The 20830-nt window shown below is 39.2% G+C and overlaps 1 protein-coding gene across 2 annotated transcripts; it reads left to right on the forward strand.

The window, feature by feature from the left end:
- The first annotated feature begins 3880 nt into the window (after positions 1-3880).
- Ms4a7 (membrane spanning 4-domains A7) lies at positions 3881-18770 on the forward strand. 2 transcript variants are annotated; one of them, XM_028777548.1, is made up of 7 exons: positions 3881-4020; positions 6665-6824; positions 11721-11855; positions 13249-13305; positions 14473-14679; positions 17429-17530; positions 18238-18770. In XM_028777548.1, the coding sequence occupies exons 2-7, from the start codon at positions 6678-6680 to the stop codon at positions 18301-18303; spliced, it is 714 nt and encodes a 237-aa protein (XP_028633381.1). In that variant the 5' UTR covers positions 3881-4020; positions 6665-6677; the 3' UTR covers positions 18304-18770. The 2 variants fall into 2 exon arrangements, with proteins under 2 accessions (XP_028633381.1, XP_028633382.1); XM_028777549.1 differs by lacking the exon at positions 13249-13305.
- The last annotated feature ends 2060 nt before the right edge of the window (positions 18771-20830 follow it).

A 20830-nucleotide genomic window follows, 5' to 3' on the forward strand; every position in this document is an offset into this window, starting at 1 on the left:
GAGAGAGAGAGAGAGAGAGAGAGAGAGAGAGAGAGAGAGAGAGAGAGGACAAGTTACAGAAGTCAGAATTCTCCTTCCATCATCTGGATCCTGAAGACCCAATGCAAGTCATTAGCCTTGGCCACACACATTTTTACCCTCTGAACCACCTGAATGGTCCTGTTGTTTAAACATTTTGTTTGTTTTGTGTTTAATTTTTATATTTTGAGAATTTTACGAGTGCAATTTTGGCTACATCTACCCCTTCTTCCTGTTTTAATTCCTTTTACATTCCCTCTACATCCTTCTCTCATATTCATGCCCATTTTTTTCCATAGTCATTATTGTGATATATAAGTATATGTGTTTATGTATAAAACCTACTGACTCAAATTAGTGTTTCCCATATACACAGGAGTGTAGGGATGACCACTTGTGCAGGAGCTCATCTATGAAGAAGATTGATTTGTTCATCCTCGGGAGCCTTTGACTTCCTATAGCTCCTCAACTAGGAGTGAAGCCTTCCCCATCCATCCTGGAATGTTGACTGGGGTGCTCTTGTGCAGACAACCATTGATGTTGAGAGCTCATGGGGGCAACGTTCCTGACTTGTCCAGAAGACACTGATTCACAGCAGTCCTCCAGATCCTCTGGCTCTTACAATCATCTTGTCTCTTTTAAAATGTTCCTTGAGCCTTGGGTGTAGGAGTTTTTGTAGTGACATTTTTGAGTTCTGGAAGTTTTACTTATTTTTGAAAAACATAGAAATATTATAAGAATGTGTTTTCATTTTAATCCCAGGTGTAGGGATGTGGGGCTGCTTTGGGCATGATTTGCCTGGTGCTCTAGGAGAGGCATGGTTTTTCCAGCTGCAGATAGTTTCTGTGATTGTGTAATGTTTAGAATTCTGGGAATTTTTCAAAGGCTATATAAATGCTAGGGCCTTGAGAGGTGGGGTCAATGCTTGGCAGTCATTCAGGGTGGTTGGTTGCAGTTTGTTAGTAGTCATGCTCAAAAGAGAAACAAAAGGAATTAGATTCAAGGATCTCTCCCACCCTACCATATCCTCCCCTCCTATCTAGTGATAAGGGGGTGAAACCAGGGAGATACAAGATGAGAGAAAGATGAACCTACAAATTAGCAAAGGCCAGCTACAGATTGTGTTAAAGCCGTCCTCAGTTTGAAATAAGGATTCCACAGTCACATATTCCCTGCACGTTGTCCACTTTGACCAAGCTTTCATGAAAGCCCCTCACCACTGCAAAGAGAAGCTTCTTTGGTGAAGTGTGAGAATGGCACCAATCTATGGGTTCCAAAGTAAGTATTTAGAAGGCAGTTGCATAGAATATTAATTTAGCAAAATGTTAATAGCAGCTTCCCCTCTAAGATCTATGACCTCTCTATCCACCTATAGGGCCCCAGAGCTCACTATGTAGCTGGCATCATACTCAAAATCCTCCTAAGTTCTATGAACTTAGCTGTGAGCCACTACAGACGGTTAAAAGGTCATTTTATTGATATGAAATGTCATCTTTATGTTTAAATGATACTCAAGCAAATCCTTATCTCACTCAACTAAAAATAATTACATGAATTTTTGGGAATAAATGTGCTAGTAGATTTATTAGTATAGGTGTTGCATGTAAATTTGATATTTTAAAATTTTATTCATGTATGTGGTCAACCTTCCAAAAAATGACATGCAAAATGTACCTCAGTGACATTTATCTTATACTGGCTTATCTTATAATCCCACTGTACCCTGTTCAATTTGCTGAAGCTGAGAAATACATTTTGGACAATACACTTGTTTTAAACAGAGGACTAGCTTTTAGACTGCAGTTGGAATGAAGTCTAAGGCATTTTTCTTTCCCTATATTTTATTATTCTTTAAGAATTTCAGAATTTCTGTGTTTTTATTATATTCATCTTCCTCCCACTCCTCCAAGACCCCCCCACCTCCCTTCCTCCCTAACTTTCTGTCCTTTGTATCCTTTTATTACTTTTTTTCCCTCAACAAATCCAGTTTGTGCTGCCCAATTATTCTTCAATGTGTGCCCTTCTACTGAAGTGTGGGTGACTTATCAAGGACGCTTTCAAAGTAAACTGAGGCACGATAACATTTTCAGGATTTTATTGAAGTCATAACTTGAGAAGCTCCAAAAGAGAAATGGTAAAGGTGACAGTGAAGGAACAGCAAGGGGCTGGCTAGGCTTTCACAAGACAGTCAGTGAAGTCAAACAGAGGGAATACTTGGTTCTACTTATACAGTTGCCTTATGTGTTATTAGAAAGTCCCTATTCTGTAAGTGTAAGTTGGTTAGACGCTTAAGGTACATTGGGCTCACTCCTCCCCAACCCGATTCTCAGAAGATACATGTCAAAATATGCAGTGGGTGTCTCAAACTGCATGGCTCTGTACCACATACCCTAGGTTTTCTGTACCACAACCATATAGAACAATTATGCTGTGGTTAACTTGAATTCTTGGTATGTATGTATGTATGTATGTATGTATGTATGTATGTATGTATGTATGTCTCACTTATGGTACAATTTCACCACACTTCACAGAATGGAAACTTAAAACTAATAAATATTTGTGTTTACAACTACCTATGAACATTTTAAACCGTGGTGAACTGTGGATAATGAAACCACAGAAAGCAAGACTACAGATAAAGGGTGGGTTCTACCACATGGAATTAAAACTAAACAAACAAACAAACCAAATTAATTAATTTATGCTTAGGTCTGCAACAAAGTCATGCTTACAGCATGCATAAAGCCTGACCAGTGGTAGTTTGTCTGCTCAGAACTTCTTGGGGCCATGCTAATTTATGTCAACAACCATTTTCTCTTCAAATATATTAGTAGTGTATGAACACCCACCATGGCATTGGAATCTCCATCTTTCTCTTCATTTCTATAGCACTCCTCTCTGCTTCCTTCTGTTATTTTATACGCCATCCTCTTTTAGACTTATGTAATAAGTATGGGTTGAATTTCTGCTTGTTTTTGTTTTTAATTTATTTTGGAGATATTTTGAGACATACTTCTTTTTATTAAAATTTTTTTTGAAAATAAAAATATGTTTTTTTACAGTATATTCTAATCACTGCTTCTTTTCCCTCTACTCCTCCAAGATTTTCTCCACCTCTCTACCCTTCCAACTCCATGTCTTTCTCTCTTTAGAAAAGAAACAGGCCAGTAAACAATCAAACGAACCAGAATAAAACAAAGCTAAGAGAAGAATAGAGTAAATAAAAAGGACAATCATAGAAAACACATACACATGCAGAGATATACATACACAAACCCCATAAAACCACCAAATCAGATGCCATGAGCATAATCAAAATACAAGTAAGGCTTAAAAAAAAAGTGATCAAGCAAAATATTATGAGATAAGCATCTCCAAAAAGACCATTGAGTTCATTTTGTGTTAGCCATCTACTCACTGAAATGTGGTTTGTATATTCAGTGAGAGTCCATTAGAAGAAACAAGTATTTCCATTGGGACCAGCTATTGAGGTTTACTTTTTTAAAATGGTTTCCAATCAACTGGGAATTGTCTCCATATCAATAAGCTCTCCAAAATCCACATGTTCTCAAGTCTAACTCTAATTTTCATAAACTCCTTACTTCCTTTCTCATTAACTCTGCAACAGTCAGATGGTGAACTCTACTATCTCTCATTCAGAAGGGGACAGACTTAATGCAACCGTATAGAAATGCAAGGAATCATTCCCTACTTGATGACATCTGTTTCGTGACATGATTGTTATTCTTCCAAACCTCAACCTTCAGAAAGGGGAAGTAGAGCAGCTTTTCATTTTCCAACTACTTGTAATTACTGCAAATTCACATCCTGTGTAATCATGAATACTTCCGGGAAAAGCACACAAAATGCCTGAGTGTCAAAGGCAGACAGTGAAACTTCTGGAAGGAGAAGCTGGTGAGAAGTTGAGCCTGAGTTCTCCCAGGAACAGAGTGAGCAGGCCCAGAAGCCACAGCACACAGAACAGGGCTGTGAGGACAGGTAGGAATTTTGGATTGGAATTGAACTACTGGGGGAGGTTGTGCTCTAAATAGACAGTCTGGGAACTGGATTCTCACCCTGTCTTTTCTGTTAACCATTTGCATAAGTTGGCGAATCACATGCCCATTTGGAGCCTCAGTTGTGAGGAAGTTAAGCACCCTTGGGATCAGTTGAGATTGGAAGTGATAGCCTTCTATCATTCCTTTTATTTCTATACTGTTGCCACTCAGTCTTGTAAAACATGTTTTCAAGGAAGACTGGGATTTGAGAAAATGTGGAGTTTGGAAATTTTGTTTCTAATCTAACATTGCAACACAGAAAAGCATTGTGTGCAGAGGTATTTACCTGAATAGTAGAGATTTTGGAGCCCTTTTTGAAAGCAGAGTGCCATTCCCACTTCCTGTGGACACGATGAATGCTGAAGGACAAAGCATAGTTGGATTGGGAGCGGATGGTGTCAGTTGCCAGACTTACTATAAAACGAAAGGAACTTCTTTATGTAGACTTCCTCCCAAAATAGCCATATGTATCCAAATTTAAGAATAGGTTAAATTCAGTAAATACTTCTCTACATGCTATTGTAAATAGATAATTGAATGTATAAAATAAGCATAAGTTCTATGTGTCCTAAAGTGCACAGGTGTTTCCTACAGCATTGTTCATAGTGATTAAAAAATTGAAGGAACCAAAATGATTCTGAGTATGCACCCGGTTATATGAAATGCATTCATTTGAATTTATCATTTGGATTTTTTAATTACAGTTAAAAATCTAATTACATAACTTTAGCACTCTAACTACTAGAAGTGTGTGATTCAGTGGCATCAGGTTCATTCATGCATAACACCCTCATGACAATCCACTAAACAGCCGCTTTTCACTGACCCCCTTCCCCACCATTTTACTTGTCTACAAAACTGAGAAGTCAGGGTACCTCATAAATAGAACCACACAGCATCTGACTTCTTTGACTTCATTTAGGATTTTGTTTTTGAGGTTTATCAATGTTTGTGGCATATGTCAGAATATAACATTTACCTTTTATACTTAAGGCAATTATAATTAGTCAAAGATTAATAGAATTATAAATTGTTGGAATGACCATTTGTAAAGTGTTATAATTTGTGTAGATCATACATAAAAAGGAGAGAGAACTGAAGAGAGGAGAAAAGGAAAATAGGAAACTGAAACTGACAACTTTGTATTAATAGTTGGGAAGTCAGCAACATTTTGATTCATGCAAACTGTATTTCTTTTTAGTTGACATTGTTGTTATATGTACTTTTTAACAAATGGTCAATTTAAAAATAACAACAGGAAATAAATGTATATGATGTTAACAGGCTAGAGAGCATCAAATTGGTATCCAGTTCCTAACATGGAGCTTAGAATAAAGCATGCAATATAGTTATTGGATATGAGACCTGTAAAATCCAAGAAAGAAATGAGAACCTGAAGGGATTGTGTTGATATACTTAAAAACAAAGATCAAGTCAAAATCCAGGTTTCCCGATACGGGAGCAGTTCTGGAAAGAGACACCTTTACCACACTTCCCCAGGATCACAGGCATTCCTAGGGGCAGACTTTGAACTCATGAATGACAGCTAATGCTTCAGATGCAACTGACATTCGGCTTCCACTGCAGTGCCACCCCCATCTGCCCCACTAGTAACAAGAATCTGGGGTCCATTTTGGTACTGTTGACCTACCTGGTGGAGCAATGTTTGTTTCCTGAGTGGAGCTGTTAATATTCTTAGGAAGAAAGAAAAAGTAAGATGAGGAGAATTAATGTCACATAGAGGGAAATGTTGCAAGATCTTCAGCCCAGAAGACATAGTTCATGCACCTGCAAGTTCTGCAAACATAGACTAACAATAATTATATTTGCTACAGTGCGTTTAACATGAGATGCAGCAGGTAAGTGCTTTTTTGAAATGTTCATTTAATGAAATGAACTTACTAGTCCTGGATTGCTAATATATGAAATTGACTTAATAACATCTAGGAGATAAGACTCTTAGAAAGACTAAGACCTTTGATATTCTAGTGACTGAAATGTGACTTAAGTAAATGATTATATTCATAGTTACTAAGCTGGTAGAAGCAAATGGCCCATTCTGGGTTAGACGTGTTCTTTTTATAAACTGGAAAGCACTTACTCAATAATTTAAAGGAGAGAAAATGAAGAGTAGAGGACTGGACAGCACAAATGTAGCTTCAGTGTGATGTCCTAGGAGATGTGATAAAACATTGTATGATTGGGGAAGCAGAGGTAAAAGAGGTAGAGAAAGGGAGGTGAAAGTAAAGGCTTTGGGGGACAGGCAGTGAAGTGAATACGCTCCACTGCAGGCACACTCTGGATTACTCATCTCCTAACTGTGGAGTTCCGGGAAATGTTTGCAATTTCCCCCAATAGAATGTTTCTTGCTCATCATGGATAGAGCAGCAAGCAGTCTATCCTATACTCCCCCTGAAAGCCACATCCAGTTTTGTTTGTAAAACAAGCCATGGTCATCCCACCCTGAATGCACCCAATTCTTATCTAAAGAAAACTCATCTTTCTTCACTCCCTGCAGACTCTGGTGCCTGTGGGTGTCTGTGAGTCAAACCCTGGGGTTTAACAGAGTCCAATGCCTCTTCTAGCATCCTTGGCATCATGCTTCTACAGCTTGGCACTAAGAGCATTGGGTGGGACTGCTTTCCAAAGGACGTCATTACCCACAAAGGAGAGAAAGGTGGACATACATGTAAAAAAGGAGATGACCTGCTGATTGGTGTGCCTAGTGAAGCCACAATTCTTGGGGTAAGTCTATCTAATTAGAAGGAGAATGCTGGAGAGACATATTAAGAATGTGTCCAGATTACAAAGCTATAGTGGGTCTGGAAGCATCCGTGACTTGTTTTGGCTGATTCCACAAACAAACCAGAATGTGGAATGAAATGGGAAACTATTCTCTCCTTGGGCTTTCATTTAAAATAACTAAAGCCACTTGTGCTTTTCCACCAGAACACTGCATAAGAAATCAGTTTCTGTCTTTAGTGGAGATTTCTGACTTAACCATATGATATTATTTAGTCTGATTAAGTTAGGTCATTTTACTCAGGGTTTTGTTTTTCAAACAATTTGAGATGATACCATCTAATTGCTTTCATGTTTCTCTGTGTACACATGAGCAAATAGAAGACATCTAAGTCTCAACATCAGTATCCCTCATAGGCAGGATCCTACGCATCATAGGGTTCTGAATACTTCTTGCTGAGACTCAATCCCTACCCTTTCCCACCTTCAGAAACCTTCCTGCTGGGAACCTTCCTGTTGACACAGGTACTGAGATGCAACACAGAGTGAGACAAAGGCCAAAGCCTGATGACCTCCAGCCTTGTAACTTTTTCTTTCTATTCTGGTGGCCAGAAGATAGCCTCTGGCAATTTAACTCTCTCTTGCTATTCTGTGGCTAAAAGCTGCTGGTTTCTGAAAATTAACTTCTCCTGGTAGCAGCAGGACATTATGAAACAAACTTAGTTAATAGGGCTGGTTTCTCTCTGGCTCAAGGGCCCGCTGGCAAGGTGAGAGGCTAAGAGTTATTTAATTCTTTGTGAGCCAGAAAAGAGGAGGAAGAAAGGGAGAATTCAAGTACACACATAGACACACAGAGACACACACTTTGGCTGAGCCCAACCACTTGTCTCAACAGCTTCACAAGTGTTCATTCATACTTACATACATAAACATATTCCTACACAAGTGTGCATGTACACAGACAGACATATATGTACATATATATACATGTATATACATATGTATACACATACATACATGCATGTATTTGGTGGATGGAGCTGGGTGGGCAGAACCCCAGATACCACATTTTATTATTTCTCTCTGGCCTTCTAATATCTTCTATACAAAAGTTCTTTATAACATTATCTCATAGATAAAATGTTACACAAAAGAAGAGTTAGAGAAGGATGTTGATATTATGTTCAAAGCAGTGTTTCATTCTATAAGCTCATTGTAAGTTCAAATCAACAGTTTTAGACGGCCTTGCTTTATCATAGTACATACCTATGGCTTCATCCTTAGACCTGCTCTACAATGAATGCTTTTTCTTGATCACAAATTTATTTCAAGACTGCTTTCTTATCCTAGTGCAATTAGCCTAGTGCAATTGACATTTGTAGGATTACAGAGCTGTATTTTTATCTTTATTCTATAGAGGACTTTGGATTACTTGTATCAATTTAAGAGTTCTATAAAATCATTATCAGAGATGGTGGAATCATCAATTCATCTACACAACAATATACTATATGAAAGTACATCTTCATATTGATCTGCAGGAAAATTGCCCAACAGGGTGGGCTAATACCCAGGAATCATTAGGCTAAGTTTAACAGGGAAGGCAAATCAGCAGCAAGAAGCAATCCTGGGTTGAAGTTTCTAAGGATATTGCATCTCAGAGCTCACCCATCCCAGGCCATGCAAAATGGTGGGCCATCTCCAGAAAACTCACTTGCATGACATAGTCTTTCCTAGATGGCTCCTGACACCTTCCTAAATGTTTCTTCTGAAATTCAGGGTCCATTGACACCATTCTACCCTCTTAAAATATGTTTAATTGAAATAGAAGTAAAACTTCTATTCAAATAGTTGGACAGGGTAGCCTAAGTATCTCCAATATAAATAATTAATGTAGCCTTCTGGTTGCTTCTTGGGGTTTGGGAGAATGTTCTTATGGTTGAAGACACTGCACACTCAGATGATTCAAGCTGGATATGAAAACATCTTTCTTTTAGTGTAGCTTCCATGGTTCCAGAAAATTCTGTGCTAAGGAAATGATTAAATAGTTCTACACAACTACACCACCTATAGACCATAACACTTACCAGCATAGTAAGCCATGCATAGAGGTGAAAAAAGTGGCACTCATGTGTCAATGGCAACCAACAGCTGTCTATTCCCACTTAAAGCCTACTCAGCAGGAGAGCAATCATGCTTGGTACTAGAAACCTAGCCAGCCTCCTGAAGCTAGAGAAGTCAAGAAACTTAAAAAAATTTACTACAGCCACTTTGCTAAACAAGCATAATTCATTACTACATCTTAAATCTTAACTATTGGACTCTTTATCCTTTTTCTTTTCTCAGATGTCTCTTTCTTTGTTTAGCCAGAAGCACATTGTTTCCTAAAAACACTCCTTCAGCAGGTCACTGAAATGGCATTAGCATTGTCTTTGTTTCTTGGGACTCTGAGATCAATCAATCTTTTAGCTTTCTTCTCACCCCTGGAATCTCCCACTTCAGAAACCAGGTGACTATTTCACTATCTTTATACCAAGATCTTGGCCCTTATATCACTACCACCATTTCTAATAGATAGCTAGATAGAGATGGATAGATGATAGACAGACAGACAGACAGACAGACAGATGATAAAATTATATATATATATATATAATCATGTTTGCCTACTAATATAGTCCTTACTCCTTCCCACCTTCTTTTTGGTTTTCTTTCCCTTCCAAATATTCTCCTTCTGCTTTTTTAGTGTGTGTGTGTGTGTGTGTGCGCGCGCGCGCGTGTGTGTATGTGTTTACATATAGTATACAGCTATAGATTATGTTTATGAAAGAAAGCATGGCATTTGTCTTTTTCTTCCATTATTTTCTCTTACCTCCTACCTCTTGGACCACTTGCCCTCCAACCCCCATTTCTTCTTCTAGTCTTATGTTCTACACATATATGCACATATATATTTAAATATATATTTTACATATTAGAGAAAACAAAGTATTTATCTTTCTGAGCCTGTCTTAGTTTTCTTAGTATGATGTTCCTCAGTTCCACCCATTTCACTATAAATGACATTATTTTCTTCTTCGTCATTGTTTAATAAAATTTCACTGTGTATAAAAACCACATTTTCTTTTTCTACCTATCAGCTGATAGACATCTAAATGGTTTCATGCCTTGGCTATTGCGTAGCGATGAGCTTAGATGTGCAGACCTCTCTGTGGTATGCTGACTTTGATTTCCTTGGGGAAATACCCAAGAATCATCATGTGGGACATATGCTGGTTCTAATTTAGTTTTGATTTTGTGAGGAACCACAGTGTTGATTTCCACAGTGGCCACACTGGTTTACATTCCTGTTTGTTAATTCCTCTTTTCTCACATCTTCATCAGATCTGTTGTCATTTGTTTTCTGGATAATAACCAGTCTGACTGGGATGAAAAGGAATCTGAAATCAGTTTTTATCTACATTCCCCTAATTAGACATTAAGACGTGGAATTTTTTTTAATGTTTGTTGATAATATGTATTTCTTCTTTTGAAAACTGTTTATTCTATTCACTAGCCTACTTACTGGTTGATTTGGTTTTCTCAGTTTTTTTTTTTAAGCTTTGGGGTTTCTCACAGGATATTTAGGCACCAATGGCTTTCTTCCATTTCTCAGACTGTCAATTCACTCTCGTGTTTGTTTCCACTGCTAGAGATTTTTAATCCCATACAATGTTATCAATTCTTCCCGTTGTCATCTGAATTATTGGGCTTCTTTTCATGAATTCCTGCGTCTTAAAGTATTTTCCTGGTGTTTGGCTCTACACGTTCTCAAGCTTCAGAGGGGTCTCTTTGTAAGGTCTCCTTAACAAATTTGATCTATTCTGAATTACATTTGTTCAAGTGAGAGATGGAAATCTAGCTTCATTCTTTGACGTGTGGTTTCTGGTTTCTCCAGTACCATTTATTGAGAATATTTTGTTAAATATTAGATGGCTATATATGTATGAGTTCTCTTCTGGATCTTCTAGTCTATTCCAGCATCTCCCATCAATTTAATCACAAATCTCTATCCTTGATGGGTCCCACCCTTGATTACATGTTCTAATAATACTTTATCCCAGTTGCCACCGAACTTGACTTTACATGGTATGTGTAAGACATAAGAATCTACCAGAGTGACTTTCCTTTGCTTCATGTCTGCCTCTTGGTACATGGGTCCTCAATGAGGAATTGTGATAATACATAACTTATCTTAATTTTGGATTAATTTGCCTGTGTGTTAATTATAATATATATTCAGTGGTAAATAAACATTGAATTCTTGTTCAAACAGGAGAGGTCAAACCACATGCCGGATTTGACATTTGTGCAAGTTTGTACAGCTCCACTCCCTCATGTTCGTCCTCTGTTACAAAGATGTGATGAGTACCGCTTAGAATGCAGACACCCTTAAACAAATGTAAACTTCTCAAAACTGCCACCATAAAAATCACAATGATTCTTAAAATCAAAGACAAAAAAATGAGTGACAGCACCAGAAATGTGATGCTCAACTCTTGGTGGCCTGCACTGAGACTTCCATGGGAAGTTCCTTCTCTATACTCACCTAACTGGGCTCTGGTCCAGACAACTTTTCCCAATGACTTTTCCAAAAAGAAATGTTTTGTGAAGTAGACTTTTCAGAATTAAACATTCATATTGTCACTTCCTGAGTTTTATGAGCCTTCCACAAAATAAAGGAGGTAAATTTTGAATTTTTCTCTTAGAATAGGCTTATTTGTTCCTTGTGGGGTTTTCATCCTTTAATATAGGAAATAATAACGTATTTTAAACTCCTTTATAAGCCAGTGTGTTTTCAAATAATCCTTTGCATCTACTTAAATCATGGTCTAGAAGTCCTTGCCTTGTGTATTACAGACCATCCAGCTACTATGTGCCTTGATGATTGCAAGCTTTGGGGGCATTTTGGTGTCAGCTTCCTACTCTTCCAACTTCAACCCAGAAGCCTCCACCACTTTGATAACTGGGTATCTGTTTATTGGATCCCTCTGTGTAAGTAAAATGTGGTCTCAAAAAAAATGTATGTTTTCTAAGTAACCCCCCACCTTCCAGGCACTCAGTCACAACAGAATGACTTTATCTTCAAGAGGAAAGGAGGCAGGAGGAAGCCAATTCAACATTCCTGTCTTTGCCTATGTCCTGTATCCCCCAAAAAAGTCAGCACTTCAGGAGGAATCTAATTAGGACAGAAGGCAGAAGGAGAAGACAACACACTGAGCACATCAGCACTTTTCTTGTCTGATACCACATCCTCTTAGACTAGAGGATGATTTTTCATAGCCCTTGTTGAGGCTTTGAAAAGGCCATTGGATTCTGGCCATTCTAGAACAATCAATTGTTAGGTCCAGAGTGAGAGGGTTGATTATACAGTATTCTGCAGATGCCACAGCTCTGCAGACATTTATCTCAGTAATGACAAGACTCATGGGAAACAAAAGCACTCTTCTGCTTATGGATAACCCTGAACATCTATGAGCTCTTGGGCTTCTTGTCATATAATGGATCATGGACAAAGACCCTAATGGATCATATTTTCAGAGCTGCTAGGCCCAATGTACACATCCTACCAACGAGCAATTCTCTGAAATAGAGAATCTTGAAAAACTGAAGAAAAGAGGCACATTCTGAAAAGATGAAAGTGTTTTTAGTGACCATAGTCCCTGCATGGGCACAACTGTACAATGTGCACAAAGCTCTGCTCCTGTCTCCAAAGTACAGTTTGTTCTTGACTTTACTGTCTCCATCGGTGAGTGGTGGCAGCCTCCATATTTCTTAGTGAAGCTTCTACTAGTTCTTTCTTGGCTCTAATTGCCACTAGTCAATACTCAAACCACAGGTGTAGTCAATGGTTTAACTTTCCCACACTGCCATCCCTCTGCTTGTTGGCCCCTAGTTCCACTGGAATCAAATGCTGGCTTCCCAGTGCTTATAATAAAGATCCCTTATTGGATTTTTTTCATCCTGATTTCCTCAACTCTAGATAATACTAAAGTAGCCTACACCCACAGCTTCAGTGATGCATTTTTCTTTCTCTTGCCACATGAGAGGCTCCTTCCTAAGTGCTTCTGTTGGCTTTCTTGTCTCAAGTCTCAAGTCCTGGATATGCCTCAAACTCCTCTTCCAATTTCACAATTCAGTAGCATTTGTCAGGCATTTGTTGCATTTGGTCTGCAGTAACTGCTGCTTTCCAATAGCATAAACCTCCCTGAGCAGGTGACTATTCTTCAAAGCCTGTATAAATATCCCAAGCAGATATGAAGCATCCCTAGCAATACAGGCATGTCATTCCTGCGGGGTTGTCTTCTCTGAAAGTTTCCTGTCACTTTTTGGGAGTGATCTGAAAGCAGCTTAGGATAGCTCTTTCTTTTTTCTCTCTCCTGAACAGTTTGCCAGTGCTGGAATTCTCTCCATTACCTCTGAGAAAATCTCAACCAAACCCTTTGTAAGTATGAAGACCATCAAACTCCAGTTGGTTGGAATAGTTAGAACCTCATAGTTAATTCTTCTGGTTTCAATCTTCCATTGTACTGTTTAGGGAAATGAAGCACAGAACAGGTTAGGCAGTATATTGATCTTCAGCTGGACCACTGACATTCTTGGGAAGTAACGTATGAAGTGACTGTGTTCATTTTCCACATGTGATAGGAGAAAAACAGAAACACAGAGGAGCAAAGAGCTTGCCAAGTCATGAACGTGGAGATTAGCATCAGCTGAGATAGGAGTCTACATTTCCGGATGCCACGCTCAGAATTATGACCCCATCAAAATGCAGAGAATTCTTCAACCACCTCATAACTCCTGGGTTTATACTGCAGCTTCAGTTATCATGAGCAAGTGTCAATTCCTAAACCACCTGTGTGCTCTCAGTCATAGCTAGCTTGACCCTGTGTCTTCTGAAAAAAGAATGTGGCTTTTCCATCTTGGTTGGTATGTGGCAGAAAGTAAGAAAGGCTGCTATCCACAGGAGCATGAGTTTTAGCTGCTTCTTCTTGTATTTTCAAGACCATGGTCCATTCATTATATTACCTGGGACTGGGCATGGCAAGAACTACAGAGACTAAGACCACATGCCAGTATTTCTTGCCCTTTCCCAGAGAAACAGAAAGTTCATCTTTGTCAATTGCTTGTCAAATGAAAGTACACGTTGTCTTCCCTTAGGCCTGATCACCCTCTAAGGTATTCATCCTCTACAATTTGCTTCCACTAGTTTCTAAAGCTACTTCTTTATGTGAGATAAAACTTTAGTCTACGTTCTCCAGAGAATGGCAAAGGCTATATTCTAAGAGGTCTTCAAAAGAAAAAACAGTTTTAAGAACACCAAGAGTCCGTGGAAATACTGGCAAGAGGCTGAGGATCCTAGATCAGTGATCAGTGTCATAAAGAGTTAGGAAGCTGACTGTGGGGAGCTGTTCACATTGTCCCATTTGCCACATTTCCTAACTATCTCATGTGACAAACTGTGATACAAAGACAAATTAGTCATAGTCTGCCTGAAAGAAAGTCACAGGTTCTATAAGAAACAACTCCAAGGAGCACCATTGCAGTATAATGGCCAGAGGGAACAGTACCAAACCTATGATGAGAACCCAACACAGAATCTCTCTTCCAGGCATTGAGCAGCTTGGCCTCCAATGTAGCAAGCTCTGTTGTTGCTATCATTGGACTCTTCCTCTTCACCTATTGCCTGGTAGCCCTGGGGACTGCCTTTCCACACTGTAACTCAGAAAAGAAATTCCTGTCCTTATTGTCTTATTTGGAATCCCATCATTGGAAGAAAGAAGACAAGAACTGTCACCTGGCTTATATCAGTGCTATAGTAAGTAGTTCCAGACTGAACATCTTATTGGGTAAAACCCCACTGTCTCCACCCCCTTGGATTGTTTCTGCTTTTTCAGCAGTCTCTGGTCATGTTGGTCTGACTGTCTAGGGCAGACAAGAAGAAAAACAATAAACAAATATGACAGAAAGTTAGCAGTTTCAGTGTGGGGGGAGGTGCATGAAGCACAGCAGAAAGGGGAACCAGTGAAGAGGTAAAGAACATACATTAGAAAGTCTTAAATCACAGCAAGCGCTTCTGTTCCTTCTTATTAGTGTTGGGAAATGGGAGGCTCTTTTGAATCCTTGCCTGGAGCTGAAAAGAGTTGAAGCAGACACAAAGTGCTTAATTTCCCTAAATGCACATCGCCTGGGGCTGGCAAAGAGGGAAGGGGGGTTGGAGGCAGCTACCCAGTAGGTATGACTCCAGTGAAACATCAGTGTTTGGGGGGGTAAGAAGTTTCTTAGCACCTTTCACAAATCTGACAGCCCCCACATAGTGATAGTGACAAGTCTGGCTTAGTGCATTTTCTAAATGTAGGATTATCATGTTTAAATAATAACAATAAGTCATTTAAGGAGGAAGATCGTTCCTTCATGACTTCTACTGAAGCAGTGAGTGATCAAGCTGGTGGTATTTTCCATTCCCTCATGTCCATCTGACTTGGGAGTCTTAGAGAATGTGTGAAAGTTTTTGGACTCACATCCTATTGTGAGTCAGGCCACATTGAGTAGATCAGACACACTGATCTGGGAGCTTGAGGAAGTGAAAGAGAACAGAGACTCATCTGGTTAGAAGTAAGCATGACAAAGCCCAGGAGATCACAATGCAAGATACACAAGGTAGATCAATATATGAGAAGCACCCTCCCACTAGACTACTGAGGGACTGTTTCAATTAAGATTAACTTCAGTACATCAGTCTCCTACTCTCATGTAAGTAGAGCCAGAAAGAATTTCCTTAGCATCAGGAAAGTTTCAGCATGGCAGAGTAAGCCAACCTCAAAGGAATGCTAATTTTTAATAAATACAGCATTAACCTGAACAAATGAAACTCTGTGTGTGTGTGTGTGTGTGTGTGTGTGTGTGTGTGTGAGGGTGAAAGAAATAAAAAAGGAGGTGGAGGTAGGAAGACATAAGGATGGTGCAGACTGCAGAACCTAACAAGGATTCTAAAGACAAATCATCAAACCAGAAAATTAGGAGTCTGCACAGAAATAGATATTAGAGACTAGGATAAGAGTTTAGGGTTGTCGGTATAATAGGAACACAGGAAGAGCCCTGCCAATATATTAGTAACAAACATTAGAAATTCATTCCACTTGTGACAATCGGACAAAGAAATGATATTCAATATTCAAGGAAGTTTCACAAATCCATGAAATCAGCTCACTCAGCCCCATACAGATAGCACAACTAAACTCACAGTTCCATAGACACTAGGAGTGCTCTAAAAAAGGGATTTTAAAACTGCTTCTGAATCTCTGTATCTGAAATTTCTAAGGTCCTTACAAATCAAACTTAAAACAACTGTCTAGGGACATACCAATCAGTTCCACTCATGAGATTCTCACATATTAAAGAAATACACTATCACCCGTGAACTCGATCTTGAAAACAGTAACAAGAGGTAGAGCAAAGATGCAAGCTAGTAGCCTAAGAACTGGAAATCATGTAGTCTTTTGAACAAGGGCGTAATGAAAGTTTATTCTTAGAAATGTTAATTAATTAATTAACACAATTGAAATCTGTTCTGACTAGTTTTATATCAACTTGACACAAGCTAGTCATGGGGGGAGGAGTGGGGAGGGAAGGAAACCTCAATTGAGAAAATGGAGCCATGGAACTGCCCTGTTGGACAGCTTGTGGTTCATTTGCTTGACTGATGATTAATGTGAGAGGGTCCAGCTCACTGTGGCTGGCAGTCTTGGGTGCTTATATGGAAGCAGGCCAGGCTGAGCAATATTCTTCAATATTCCTCCATGGCCTATACTTCAGTTCCTTACTCTAGGCTCTGTCCTTGAGTTCCTGCCTTGATTTCCCTCAGTGATGGTCTGTTACCTAGAAGTGTAAGCTAAAAGAAACCCTTTCCTTTTCAAGTTGCTTTTGGTCATGGTGTTTAATAACAGTAATAGAAACACTGACTAAGACAAAACCAAAACTCAACAACAGGGCAGTAAGGTCAAAAGGACAGGGGGACTTGATAAACAGGAACTATAAATAGGAAAAAAATCTTTGAAATTAAAAACTGAGATCATCGAAAAGCAGATTTAATGGATCTAAAGAAACACATCATCAAATCATATCAAATTTGAAAACTGTGAATGGCACAGAGGCTGAAGGTTACACAGAAAGGTTGAACATGAGTTCTAATAGAAATGAGTAGGAGAGAGACTATGAAGAAATAATTACCTGAGAATTTTTCAAAATGGAAGACATAAAATTGCATGCTGAAGGAACCCACAGAAGACTCTATAGGGTAAGTGAATTCAAATCCACACCTAAAGACAGAATGAAGCAAGGACAAACAAGAAATCGTGAAAACAAGCAAAGATAGATGCCCAATCACTCCTACTTCTCATCTCTGTGATCACTAAAAGAGAAAGCAGAGGAAAGGATTGAGCCTTTGCCTCTGCTCGTTCTGTTCTCCATTGCCCACCACTACCCTGCCCCACCCCGCCCCCACCTCCTCTCAGCAGGGGCCCAAAGGCTTTGTGTGGGGTCCCACCCTGGCCTGTGCTGCTTTGCAGAGTGCTCTGGGGATGATGCTCCTCTTCACTGTGCTGGAGGCTTTGCTAGCTGTATATAGTTCTATCTTTTGGTGGATGCAAGTCTACTCCAACAAGCCTGGGGTAAGTACCCGATATCTCTGATACCGCTGCGTCCCCTGCTCTAAGCTACAATGACACAGGCCCAAAAGATCAGACGGAAAGTGGCTCTAATAATGAAAGTAAGGGTTCATAGAGCAGTTACCTGGGATCAGCTAGTGCCTACAGGACAGCAGAGCAGACAGAGAATCCTTCCCCAAGAGACTAGCTGGCTCTACGAGTTGGCTCATGAAATTTCATAAATGAACTAAGACTTAGATTAAAAGTATACAGGATAGAAAGGGAGTTTATACAGCCTTGTTCTTGAAATACATACTGACATCTGGCTTTTTAGTCTCCATGGCCAAGCCCTTGCTAGTGTGATTTTACCAAGACTTTACTGTTTTGTTGCTGTCTTTCTGCTCTTTCCCTTGCTTTCTCTTAGTCCCTTGTGTTATAATTTCAAACTGTATTCGTTTCTCCTAAATGCTACAGCGAAAGAGAAAAATGTTATAATTTGAACGAATTATGATTCAACTATGAGACACTAGAAAGCAACAAATGAAGAGACGGCATGGCATTTGCTGGAACTAATATCGCTGCAACCATATATCATGATAAAGCTGCATAAGTAGCATTATAAAATGTTACTATAGTACATTGCTATAGATTGAGGGAAATATATAAAAATATTTTAAACCCTACACCCAAAATCAAAGTGTTAAACTCTATTAATAAATTTTATTCTTTAGGGTACATTTTTCTTGCCTCAATCACAAGATCATACCCAACTTGCCAAAAACAATTTGTTGCAATAATGGATTCGAAATACAGAAGAAGAAAGAAGAAACCTAGTGCTCATGGCAGAGCACAGCTAGACTTTCCTGAGACCTCAGCCTTGGTAGATCCTAATAAACATCTAAAGAAAAGCTTTTCTGTCGTACTTTCAATATGAGTCACTTCATCTCCATTGAAAATCATTTCCTAAAGTCCAAGTCAGCAAAATTCGCTGATTCCACATTCTGCAATGACCACAAACTTTATCAACTTCTCCAAACAGAGTGAACAGACAATGCTGTTAGATGAGAAAGCATGTACTCCTTCAGGGGTGGAAGCTGACAGGGTCATGTGGCTAGGTAAGGTCCTTCTCTGCATTACTTGCACATTCCTTTGCTTAATTATTAGACATTATGCATTCCAAGAGCACTTGAGATCCTTTGAAAATATGACAGCCTGTACAAGCTCCTGGGTTTGATACTCCAGCAATAAAAAGAAATAATAAATCATTATGGTTCATGGATGTAATCCCAGCATTTGAGAGGCTGAAGGAGAAAAGATTGGCATGAGTTCAAAGTCATCCTGGATACAGAGTGAGACTAGGTTGAAAAAAATGACTTATTTCTGGCCCACTTAATTATTTCAATATATATTGAAATTACACACACACACACACACACACACACACACACACACACACACACACGGGGATCAAATTTAGGACTTTGCACAAACTAAGAATGTGCTCTACCACCAAGTTATATCCGTAGCACAGTGGCTTTTTCTTTAGACTCAAAGACTATAATTAATCATGGTATACTCTCTCATCTAAGTAGTAGACTGAGTAAGATATTGAACGTATAAAAGCAATGGCAACTTAGTTGCTGGTTTGAAAAAAAAAAAAACATTACTCAAGAAAGAGAGCTTCTAATGTTGCTCCCCAGAGGGAAATGTGTAACTAAAATATATATATAAGTTTCCCAAACATACTAACATGCTATGGAAATGCAGTGGTACATGACCTAGTTCCCTACACTCATGTACACATGCATGCATGCAAGTATGTGCATGCACATACACGTGTGTACACAAGTCTGTAAATGCATGTGTCTTCAGAGGCCAGAGGTGACAGGTGCCCCTTATAGGAAGTTATGAGCCACTAGATATCAGTGCTGGGAACTCCAGCCCTTTGATGATATCATCATCATCATCATAGTTACTACTTTATACATTTTAATTAAAATATGATGACATTACTTGTCTCCTACCTTTTCTCTCTGCAACCCCTCCTCCCAAGTCCTCTCCATTGAACTCCTTCCATGTTTCCTCCTCCCAAATTGATAACCTCTTCCTTCCTGATTACTACTGTTACATATATATGTGTATACTTATGCTACATATATATTCACGACTATAACAAATATATTAACATAGCCTACTATGCGTATAGTTTCAGGGCTGAATCCTTTTTACTGGACAACCAATTAGGGGACTCATCCCTGGGAGAGACTAACTCTTCCTATCTCAGCAGTCACTAGTTATCAGTCTTTCTTTGTCTAGAGGTAGGCTCCCATGAGATTTTTCCCCCTTTAACATGTTTACTGATACTACCATTCTCCAGATCTTCTTTATGCAGCCGTTTCTATGAAAGACTGTTTGAAGCAGACATCCTGGTATTGTGGCTTGTAGAATCTTTCTGCTCCCTCTTCTGAGATGATCCCTGAGCAGGAGCAAGGGCTGTGATACAGATATATCCACTGGATCTGGGATTCTCATGATCTATTAATCTCTGTATTGTGTCCAGTTGTGGTTTTCAGTGATGGTCTCTACTTGGTGTAAAGAGAAGCTTTTTGATGAAAGGTGATAGCTACACTTATCTGTAGGTAAGATTTAGAATGTAGTTAGTAATTTTGCTGTTCTAGCAAAGTGAGGATAGTAGTTTTATTCTAAGATCCTGACCTCACTAGGTCTGGGTAGTTGGCTAAGTTTCTGGAACCAGGAATGGTTTCTTTCCTATTGAGTAGGCCTCAAGTCCAATTAGCTGGTTCTTGGTTGCAGACAAGGTATGAGTATCACTAATGTATCTTTAAGGATATCTTGCAATGATGGTCATTGTTGTGGGTCATAGGTGAAGCAATTGAGTATGGCTATTGATTGCTTCCCTTCTTTGGCAGCTTGCACAGTATTTCCTGCTAGATCACAGGAAAAGGCTTTCAGGCTAGACTTGTGTCCTAAGTGTGTGTTGTGTTCAGCAAAAAGACCTTTAACCTGTGAGAAGCAACCAAGGGCAGCAACAGCTATAGTCTGTATTGTTTGAGGAGTCACCTGGATTTCTCTGACCAACCATTCTAAAGGAGAGGGCTCATGCCCAGTACTGAAATTTTTCTTAGTCTATGGTTGTAGTGAGCTTCTTCAGCACTGGTATCATAACTTCCTTTAAGATGATAGGTGATGGATAGATAGATAGATAGATAGATAGATAGATAGATAGATAGATAGATAGATGTCCTGTCCAGCAGGACATTAAACAGGGGTCCGGGGAGATCACCTGAAAGAGAAGATGGAAGA

The sequence above is a fragment of the Grammomys surdaster genome, unplaced genomic scaffold (genome assembly GCF_004785775.1).
Source record: "Grammomys surdaster isolate TR1022 unplaced genomic scaffold, NIH_TR_1.0 310, whole genome shotgun sequence".
In the NCBI taxonomy this organism is placed as follows: domain Eukaryota; kingdom Metazoa; phylum Chordata; class Mammalia; order Rodentia; family Muridae; genus Grammomys; species Grammomys surdaster.

What these genes read in the sequence shown, in the direction of transcription:
- Ms4a7 (XM_028777548.1), top strand. Translation starts at nt 6,678, where the DNA reads ATGCTTCTACAGCTTGGCACTAAGAGCATTGGGTGGGACTGCTTTCCA. An exon ending in TGGCTTATATCAGTGCTATA is followed by an intron (nt 14,680 to 17,428) that starts GTAAGTAGTTCC and finishes GCTGCTTTGCAG; the next exon opens with AGTGCTCTGGGGATGATGCT. An exon ending in TCTACTCCAACAAGCCTGGG is followed by an intron (nt 17,531 to 18,237) that starts GTAAGTACCCGA and finishes TTTATTCTTTAG; the next exon opens with GGTACATTTTTCTTGCCTCA.